An 11,377-nucleotide genomic window follows, 5' to 3' on the forward strand; every position below is an offset into this window, starting at 1 on the left:
TCATCAAACATTGTGAAGTAATCAAATACTCTTTATTTCAGGAAATATGAAACCCCAAAATTCATGAAAACAAATGGCTCATGTTTTGAACAACATGCCAAATGTTGAACTCATTGAAGCCAACAAAAAAATTCTTTTGTTGCCCTCACATGAAAAATGTCAGGAGGGTAGGTCAGGCAGGGATTTTTTTTGGGGGGGGGGGAGGGGGGTATACATAGTCTGAGTATCACTGGTTCTCCACGGAGCCCTATCTCCGGTCAAACATCTGATATATCTAGGAAAGTAAATTTATGCGACGCCACGCACCAGCCAATCGGAGTCGACGTTACTAGTTTGTGACTTCATATCATTCCCAAAATCAGGACAAAAACTGTGATTGGTCGATTCGGATGCAGTGTTTTTGAGATACAACAATGGCCGGGTGCGCATAGATCTACAAAACCTAGACATGACTGTGATTGGCCAGCTCTATTATTGCCGGCATATCGCATAACATATCGTTACAGAGTGCGTGACCGCAGACTTTTTCCTCCATTCACACAGCGTGTCTAGGTATTATTTTTAGGTATCCATGACAAGACCTGATATAGAAAGCGCCTGCTGATTTGTCAAAATCTAGAAGGCAAGAGGCGGTTGTCTTGCATATTGCATCAGCAAATCGCAAGTGTCTATTACACAGACTAGGGTACACATAGTACACGTTACCAGTTCCCCTCTACCAATTTACACGAAACACGTCTTGTATGTGCCAACTACAGTCGACTCTTGTTATTGCGAGCTCTGCTGGGACGAGATTCCAGTTGAGACGCGCCTATTTCACCAGTCCTAACCTATGTGTGCATATTCCTATGAGGAAAAAAATGCTTAATACGACTTTTGATAAAAATGAGAATTTGGTTAAGACGAGCGCTTTTTTGATCCCCTTGCATGCAAATGCATTGTTATCTTATTCAACGAGCATTTTGGGAAAACAACTTGTAAAGCAGTGGACCCATTCAATTTGGAGAGGTGCTATTCATCCCAATGATAATGCTCCCTAATCCTGTGTTGTGGTTTCCATGCTACAAAGAACGCACCGGCATTGAAAGATGGACAATGCACTGGCGGTTCTCTTCAATTTGCTGCTAGCTGGTTTCTTTACGGCAGCTCTTGCGCTGTGAGAGAGCATCACGATCTTTTAACAAAAAAAGGAAATTGTCATTGATAGCAATAAATTACCCCCAACCATAGCCTTGACCAAGGCTATCAGCTTGTTCCCATACGAGCTTGTTCCCGCTACCGCAGTCCACACCGTGCGCACCGCAACACACTAGTTGTACCATGCCGTTAGCCTCAACGACCCTTGCATGTGCTTTGTGTGCATGTACATGCGCCACACACACACTTCCGCAAACAGCCGTACAGTAAGTCGAGGCGGAGGATAGCCTTGACGCAACCATGGCGAATTCCTTATGTGTTTCTTTATATTTTCGGCCGAACTCGGCCGAGAATTTCTGATGCGCATATATTACACGATATCCAATCAAAGCCCGTAAACTTTGACCCGCGACATACGTATTCATGAAGCCCGCAAATTACCGTAAAAACCACATATGTTCACTAAAACATAAACGTCCAAGTATTTAAATCCCATTTTAAACCATTTCTCCAGTTTTATTCCAAACAAATGAAATATGCCGCTATATGAATGAACACTTGTTCAAAATGATGATACTATTTCCAATGTATTGCAAATTGGACAGTTCAAGACAGTTATATCCGCCGACGTTTATTGTCGGTGCAACAGCGTACATTATCACGCCACTACCCGTACTTACCCGTGACATTCTGACAGCGAATGTAGGAAACAGGTCAACTCGGACCCAGGTCAAATCGTACATATTTTATCGAATGCAGGTTAACTCGTATCTATAGGTCATGTCGCAGCCATATGAATTAACTGCAAGAAACGAGGTATTGACTTTGGGATGGAAATATACGAAACTGTCATATAGGGACTTGGTGAATAAAATCTCTCCCTGAATTCGTACCATGTGCAACATATATCTCATACATATGACACATGTATTTTAACTCGTACGTACGAATTGTATGTCATACCTATGACATACGTACGACATGTAAGTCGTAGATATAACATATAAATCATACCTATATGTCGTATGACATACAAGTCATACATAGGAGTTACAATACATATGTCGTACATACGAGATACAAGTTGTACTCACAAGATATGTGGTATGTACGACATAATCGACAAACAAGTCGAACCTACGAGTAAAAATTCATATGTTGTACACACGAGATATTAAGTCGTACTTATAGGACAGAGTCGTATGTGAAATATATCGTACCCTGTCGACTCGACACCATATAAGATCGTACGCATGACATATATGTCGTACCGGCACATGTCGACATTATGTCATATGTTTGATATGTCGTACCCTGTCGACATATTATGTCGTACCCTATCGGTATATTAGTCATACTCTGTCAACATATATATGTCGTACCCTGTCGATATGCCCATATAACAGCTTAGTAGAAATACCCCCAAAAGTCAGCGGTAGATATACTCAATAGTGTGAGCGCTTTTTTTTGCCGCTGTCCGAGAAAGCGCAGCGTGTCTTACCGCATAGCGCAAGCCCGGCCGGTGCCTACAGTGGACGGCCCCGACGTGGTCTCTGTGCACGGTGACATCGTTTTTGCCGGCGTGCGGTTTGTACCATTCGCCGTTTTGTGAAAGTCTAATTTTCATCCTTTTCATTTCATTTTCAAACCGGAACTATGTATAACTATATAAATATTATTCTACTATTATTTCAGATTTCAAGGGGGTGTTTTACAATAATTATTGTTACCACAGGGCCGTTTGGTTTATAAACCTTTGGTCGCATTATGCAATTTAATATTCATTTTTTTGTCAGCCATTATCCAATGAGAGAAGACTATTTACCATAGCGCGTACTAATTATCATATTGAGCCTACACGGTTGCGTCAAGGCTATCCTCCGCCTCGACTTACTGTACGGCTGTTTGCGGAAGTGTGTGTGGTGTGTACGTACATGCACACAAAGCACATGCAAGGGTCCTTGAGGCTAACGGCATGGTACAACTAGTGTGTCGCAGCGTGCGCTGTGTGCAGTAGCGGGAACAAGCTCGTATGGGAACAAGCTGATAGCCTTGGTCAAGGCTACCCCAACCAGTGTTGTCTCGAGACCAGTCTCGAGACCACTTTTTGCTGGTCTCGGTCTCGGTCTTGGAGCTGTGGTCTCAGTCCCTTTGGTCTCGATATTTTGGCTGGTCTCGAGTCGAGACCGGCAATATGTAGCATATTTGCAGCTCGATCGATTACTTTGTGTTCACTTCGTTCTGTACTGTTGATATTTAAAACATTTGCTAGCCTGTAGATCATGTTGTCAACCTTGTTAACGAATCATTAAATATCATGGTTGGTTCGGACTGCACGTTGGAAAGTCCCCAAAGTACATTAAAGCTGCAGCAGTATCAGTCATGCAGCAAAGCGAATCATTTCGATCCGGTGTCAACGTGTGTACATACATGTACATGTACATGTACATGTTCATATACATGTACATGTACATGTTCATGAACACATACAGTGTTGTAGTCGAGGACACAACCGCCGAGGCCAAGGCCGAGACCACAACCTTCGAGGCCAAGGCCGAGGCCACAACCGCGAGGCCAAGGCCGAGGCCACCACCTCCGAGGCCAAGGCCGAGGCCCGCTATTAAAACACGTAATAAAATATAAATCACTAAAACAAGGCTAAGATTATGTTGGAGTTTTAACAACTTTTTAGTTGAATTCACTGAGTTTTGGAGCGCCTGGCTTACAAATTTACAGCTTGCAATGTGTTTCCTCTTGTAGGGAGTCCGGCAAATTTTATTCTTTAAAGAAAGAAATCTCAAGTGTTGTATCACTGAAAAGCGAATTACACAACAAAATCAATGGCGTTTGAATCAGCCTCATTGGAGATACAACCATTTAAATGGCCAAATTTGGAGTTTCTATTCTGTAAGATTTTTATTATTTACTTTTAGCATGTTTTCTAAAATGTTATTTTCCAAACCTATCAAAATATTTAAGATCATAGGAATCCCCATTAAATAAACAACAACTTGATTTTTTAATCAGGTTTTTACCATTCATAACCAAAAAGTTACGACCCCCCCCCCCCCCCCCCCCCCCGGACCTTTGCACTGTCCAGGCGCACGCCAAGCAACACCGCGATGCGACCAGACAATGCCAGACGGCCCGCTGTTAGGCACGGGCAAAGTATAGTTCCAATCCCGCTTCACACACAACGGAATTAGTGTCCACGCATTATCACTGTTAATACCGCGGTGCCAGACAAAGTCTGGCAATGGCCGATCCCGCTCCAAACAACACAGCAACACGGAACATGCGTGCATGATATCACTCAGTTCATCAAAATGACCACGAATTCTCGGATCATCCGATTTGGATCCAATGGCTTCGAAGAATTTTAAGATCATGGCAAGAGGTAGGGAATCCAGTGGTTTTAGCCGTATCTGTTACCACGCAAAAATTAGTCAATTTCGAACCATGCTTATACGTGTAATAAGTATCAACATGGCTCTAAAAATACAAAAAAGTATCCTGGTACCACGAGGAATACTGACTCCTATTATTAAAACATTAATTCAGAACTTTGCATTCAATTGGATGGAAAAACGAATTCTGAAATCGCGCTTTCCATATCAACCAATTGCGCCAAACATTAACGTGTGAGCCGGAACTTTCATTTGGCAAACAAATGGAGAGAATGGAGCGAAGACTAATTTAGTGCACACGAGTGGCGAAGCCACGAGGTTTTGTCTATCTTGATTTTGTTTAATTATTCATATTTTTGTATGCAAATAAGTAGAGTGCTGAAAAATCACAATGCGGATTTTGCCTAGTTGTGTCCATTTGTGAAAGAAGGGTGAGTAGTGGAAAACAGGAGGAAATAACTATAAGTTCAGATAAAAAAATAAGTTCATACACTCAAATAATTTCTTGAAATACTTTTATAAGTAATATTTAAATAAGATAATGAAAAAACAAATACCCTGTCACGATCTCGTGGAGAACAACACTCGCATTTTTTGTTTTAGATTTTGTGCCAGCATTTGGTGCGCAACGCACGCATAGGAGTCTGGGTAGTAGCCACGGGCGCTCTAAAAGGCTAATGATTGGTTGGAATGCTACCCTTTTAGGGTAGCGAGAATCAATATTATAAAGAAAAACATGAGAAATTCTTGACAAGTTGGAAAAGGCCTAGTGACTCGTGTGTGTGGTCTCCAGCTCCAGTCGCTTAACGGCTTCGCTGAATTGTCTAATGACGGCAAGTTAAGCCATAATGGACTTGGTGAAAGGCTACGTCCGCACCAGAAAATAAAATAAAGACTCATAAACGAGGTTTGTCAATGTGAACTGCATGCTGCGCAATAACTACGCGTGGTAACTGTCATCTGTTATCATATATATAAAAATAATTCAATATTTTCAGGTTAACAAGTCTTGATAGAAGTTAAGTCATATTATTATTTAAGAAAAAAATGCCCAGTGCGCCTGAAGAGAGAGTTTTCTCAAGAGGAGTCCTGATCATGCGACCACATCGGGCAAGATTAGGTGCAGGCAATCTATCAAAGCTCATATTTTTTAAGTGTAACTACTTCTTGCTCAAGTGAGGTGTCATGTCAATTAGTCAACACTGCCACTGGTCAAAATTTTGTCTGTAATCTTAGTGAATAAAAAGGTTACATCTTATAGCTGTAATTATGTGTCTTGTTTTAGATTATTGATATTTATTATCCTCGGTCTCGGTCTCGGAACATATCCGGCTTTGTCCGCCTTGAAGGGGCTGGTCTCGGTCTCAGTCTCGAAACTTCAGGTTTCGGTCTTGGTCTCGGTCTCGGACTATCTGGTCTCGACTACAACACTGCCCCCAACCCACCTTCTTGTCGGGAGTTGAATAAAATACCCCATTCTCCGCTCCGCCAAAGAGCGAATGATTTTAAAAATTCTGACCCCACCCAAACATACCTGAAAAAGTAAAGAGCGGGGATATCCCTTAGGGCCTACACTGCGATTGTTTGTCAACGTACGTTACATAAAATCCACCCATTCTCTGCTTCACCAGTGAGCGAAATGATGTTTAAAAAAATGAAGCCCACGCCGATCATCATTCGTCTCAACTAAATTAGATTTGCTAAAACAGGAATAAAACAACACAAGTCCTGAATGTTTGTCCCAAGTAAAATCTTTTCCGTGCCGATCCGCTAGAGTCATACATTAAAAACCTTTCAAACTTACCCAGTCCCTACCCCAAGAAAATTTATAAAAGGAGAATAAAATGAATCCACGCCTTGATTGTTTGTCCCTTAATTATCAATACCTCTAGGATCTTTAACTAAATGTCATCTTTTTCATGCTAAAATAAATCTCCCGCACGTCCCGCTAAAATGTTAATTTCAATTTATCTGTCCCAATTCCAGTGATTTTGCATGTTATAGCTGACTTTCCTTTAATTCTTTATTATATTAAACATTTATTGCTACATATTATACACTAATTATGCATCTCACTTTAACATGTTGCACATTAGAACAGTTTTGAAAGCAAAGCACTGTACCTTTTCTTGGTGGCGCACCAAGGATTTTGCTTTGGGGGGCTAAAAAAAAATTCAAAAAATGTTGCCCAAAATATTTGGCCGCGGAAAAAAATGTTTTTTTGGGGGGGGGAGCTGACTATTTTGACGTTGGTGGCGCCACTTACACCTCTATTATACTACTCAAAAATAGGCCACATACATATCACCAAGGACAAATGGTAGGACTACCCAAAAAAAAATTGACAACCTCTTGGGGGGGGGGGGGCTCGAACCCCCTGAGGGCCCCCTCCCCCCCCCCCCCCCCCCCCCCCCCCTTTGGGTGTGCCACTGTACTTTTTCAAGTAAACACCTGCGTTGCATTCACACGTAGTTAAAGTGTGTGCACATGATTGTGGGGAAAATGGCTTTCCCCATATGACATGCCATGCATGCCCCAACCTTGGCCTCAGTTACATATAATGTGGTTAATTTGAACTGTTTTAACATGCAACCTTATGGCATTACAAAGAAACAGTAATGGCAAGGTTAAAACTTATTTAATATTTGTCAAGAGAAGAACAAAACAAAAACCAAACAAAACAACCAGATATTTCCAGATTTTTGGGTTGGTCAGGTGAGGGCAACACAACTTTTGTATTTTGTCCTAATGCATTTGGAAGTTAGATTTAATTATTTGCAGGGATGTTCTCATCCGTGATCTTTTATGTATGTTTATTTGTTTTGTTAAGGGTCAGCAATACCAAGAACAGCAGCAGTATCAACAGCAAAAAGAGCAATATCAACAAAAAAAGCAGCAGTACCAGCAGCAGCAGCAGTACCAGTACCAGGAGCAGCTGTACCAGCAGCAGCAGTACCAGCAGCAGCAGTACCAGCAGAAACAGCAACAGCAACATTTTCCTCAACCAGGAGCATCACACTCATCACAGAACAAACAGACCTGTCAAGTTAAGGAACAGCAATGCAATTCAGAATCTGGTCAGAGGTTTATTGCCAATTTAAATACTTTGGCTGATTCCCTCCATTCCAATCCCAACCTCTCTTCAAATGAAAAGCCACGGACACTACAAGAAATTGAAGAAATACAGATGAGGAAACTCAATTTGCAGCACCCAGAACAGATGCAACCTAACCTTACAATGTAAGTTTTTACCTTTTAACAGAAAGCCAAGTACCTGATGTACATGTACTATATGTACATCAGGTACTTAGTGTACATGCTGTAGCGAGGTACGAGGTAGTTTTTGTGTGGTGCATGCTGGTTTATGCCATGGAGATGAGTGCCGTTGGCTACAGTTGTGTTACAAAGGCACCAAATTGCAGTACTGCACATAACTGATCAGTGTAGAGAAGCATGGAGGAAGTGACATCGTCTTAAAATTGCTGGAAAACGGCGACCGTAATTTTCAGAATATAGGCCGCGCGGAGTATAAGCCCGCAGCACGCAAAAATCTGCAAATTAAGATTTGAAGTCGGCGTATTATTCGCACCGGCGTATAAGCTGCACCAGCTGCAGCAGTTTCATTTTTGTACCAGCGTATAAATTCGAAAGTAAAAAAACTCTGGACCAGTTTCATTTACACTTCGAAAGCTATAAAAAGGGCCACAAAAGTTATATATCAAAACATTTACGGTTGATAGTCTTTAAAAAAATATGGAAATTGACGATATTGTGTGAAACGGATACTGTGCTCGGTGTAGGCACAGACGTCTGCGAGTTCCTGACGAAACTCCTTAGAACCAGACTAATGAGACTGTGCCTAACTGGCACGTTCACTGGCCTGGTGGCTTGCATGACATGATTAATCTTAAATTTCTACAATGTACAGCACTTTTTAAATTTTTACACCCTGCGAACATTCTCATACATTTATCTGCTAAAATGTTGCGTGCGCTAGAATTTAAATGAAAATCTATTGCAAAACGATGTGTGAATTAGCTACAGTTCAAGGTTTAGGCGCATGCAGCACGTACGCGGCACGCACACTCACAAACTGAGCAGTCTATCCGATCATCCCGCAGATCGTTGGTAACACGCGTTCAACTTCTTGTCGACTGCCGAGGCTTCTTGACTTACCATGCACCACTCCATACCACAGATCATGTCGGCGCTTTCCCAGTGATCAAGTATGGATTTACCAATCACAAGAAGTATTTGTGCCACAAAACGGGCAAGAAGAGACATTCTGCAAACTGTAACTTTTGCAAAGCCACGATTTCTGAAATTAGTGATCATGGAACTACCTCCAACTTCATCCGTTATCTGCAGCGTGTACACAAATCCTGGTATAAGCTTGAGGAACTTTGTAAATGATGGGACAGATCCAGTTGCGGGGGGGGGGGGGTTCTTTTTTTTCCTCCCAAAATTTTGAACCATTTGTGGTGGGCCTTTATACAATTCTTTGAAATACTTTACTTGTATACCCCATCAAGTGCACCAGTGGAGCGCATTTTCAGTCATGTGGGTATTATAATGCATCCCCATCGTGCCAGCTTATCTTCCCGCATGTTGGAAATGCTTATGTTTCTAAGATGTAATGAGCATGGTTTAGTTTAAATCTTAATTAAGCCAGAACATAATTTTCGGACCCGGAGACAAGGACTCGGACTTGGATACCAAGGACTCAGACTCTGACTCGTATTCGGATACCAAGGACTCGGACTCGGACTCGGATACCAAGGACTCGGACTCGGATGGGGTGGACTCGATTACAGCACTGAACAAAAGAGAACAATATCGTCCACAATTCCCAGCATACGTCTGCGATTGGGGTCGTGTACAAAACCTATGGGAGTCTTCCTAAAAAGTTAGAGTACAAACAAAAGAGGGACAATAGGACGTCCGCGATCGACGGTGAACACAAGTTTGCGAGTGTGTGTGTGCGTGTTTGGTTCCACAGCGATATCTGGATTGTATGTTCATGTATGTCTTGAACCTTGATACAATGAAGGTAGCTTGCTAGTTATAGAAAATGAATGAGTTTGGACCCCATAATTTGATTATTTAAAAATTCTTATTTCCATGTAGGCCTTATGCTCAAAGCATTATGCTCAAAGGATTTGCCTTTGAGAAATGTCTTGCTTAAGACTGAAAATATCCAGTCAGTTTGCTTAAATCATGTGTGTATAAACATTAGTAGTGTATGCAGGGCCCCAATGGAAACCAGTTTTAAACTGTTTGGGCATACCCTGGGTAAGGAAATGTTATAAATAAATAATAAATATAGTTAAGGGTCGGAGGGTCATATTAGGCTGACGCCACCCGTCGTGTTTGGGTTGTTCATGACCTAATACGTCCCCATGCAAACAAGGAATCATTCTATCGTCCTCCGTACAATATTAAAGTACCGGGGGACCACACAAATTAATAACAGGTGGGAGATTTCCTTGATATCAATTTGTTTTATATCGAATATACTCGATATTTCCAATATATCGATTATTGAAGATTTTTATATAGACAGTGCTTAAGTCTGGTACCATCAGCAACCTTAGTTTGTGTTCACTTCTGTGCATAGTAAGGAGTCTAGCAGCTAATCTTGGGGTTCTTCTTCTCTGATACTGCCAACCGTTTTAGCGAAAGTATGTGCTTTGGGCATGCTTCATTGCTACTTTTACTATCCTGGCACATTGGAACATTCATCAGCAAAAAAAAGCAAGTTTGGCTCATATGTATATGTGTGATGTGTAATGATAGAAATTATCATCAAAGGTCTTGGAAAGTTTGAAGTATCTTTGAATTGTACTGTTGATTTGAGTGTTGTGTTTATTAGTGTGTTTTTTTTCTTTGATCTTTATGCATACATGTAGGTCAGGGCATGAAAATGGTCCATCTCAAGACCAAATTTCACCCTTGCATCACAGTCACACCAAGTTCTTGTCCACTGTCACAAACTCGCCTTCACTTCCAGGAAGAATACAGGGATCTCCTGTTGGTTTACAATTTCATACATCAACCCCTGGAACGAATCCTGGTCCTGCTGCATATGGATTATCTCCAGAAACAGTCTGGGGATATACCGGTAGCACTCAGGGTGGAGGTATTTGGCCAATCCGCACCAACCAACCTCATCAAGCTGCATGTGAAGGAAGTTCTCCCCAGTATCTAACCAGTCGGCTATCTGAGCAGAGCAACATTGGGACTGCGCTTCTTCAGGGTGTAAGCATGTTGCAGAACAGGTCAGCAAAATTTTTGGTCAAATCTGCAAGTTGTGACCTTTTCCCCACTTATGAAAGTAACGCCATTTAAGTTAAAGCTCCACATTTGCATGTCAAAACACATTTCTATCCAGTAAAGCCTATCAGTACTGAGGGAAGCCACAATATGAAACCACTATACATTTCTGCACCTTGATTGGCATCAATTTGGTGACTTGTACAAAGTTTACTTGCGTGGGGGGAGGGGGTGGGGGCTGGCCAGAGTTCTAACCAGTCCCTGAATTTTGTGACTCGGGGGGGGGGGGGGGGGTGTTCAATTGGATACTATAACCAATTGTGACGACCTATGCTAAAATAGCAGAGAGGGGGTAACTAAACAGGCTTGAAGCTTTGGTTCAAGTTTCCCAAAGTATAATTGGAAAAGCATGGGCAGTAGCAGCAGTACATTCCAAAGCTTAAATCCAAGTATCTAGAATGCCCAGAAACTAGCACATACATGTAAACCCCGTTGTGAATACATGTAATTAGGTGGTTTGGTAATGGGATGTGCGAGTTACCAAAGTGGTATAAGCACAT

At 41.8% G+C, this 11,377-nt stretch overlaps 1 protein-coding gene across 1 annotated transcript in view; it reads left to right on the forward strand.

Moving 5' to 3' along the window:
* Window positions 1–10,907, forward strand: part of LOC119728253 (terminal uridylyltransferase 4-like) — a 147,765-nt gene extending 136,858 nt beyond the window's left edge. Inside the window, exons 15-16 of the mRNA XM_038200407.1 lie at window positions 7,375–7,784; window positions 10,454–10,907. Coding sequence (XP_038056335.1) covers window positions 7,375–7,784; window positions 10,454–10,892 — 849 coding nt within the window. The 3' untranslated portion in view covers window positions 10,893–10,907. The remainder of the gene's footprint in view (window positions 1–7,374; window positions 7,785–10,453) is intronic.
* The last annotated feature ends 470 nt before the right edge of the window (window positions 10,908–11,377 follow it).

Source organism: Patiria miniata, unplaced genomic scaffold (genome assembly GCF_015706575.1).
Source record: "Patiria miniata isolate m_02_andy unplaced genomic scaffold, ASM1570657v1 HiC_scaffold_20, whole genome shotgun sequence".
Classification (NCBI taxonomy): Eukaryota; Metazoa; Echinodermata; class Asteroidea; order Valvatida; family Asterinidae; genus Patiria; species Patiria miniata.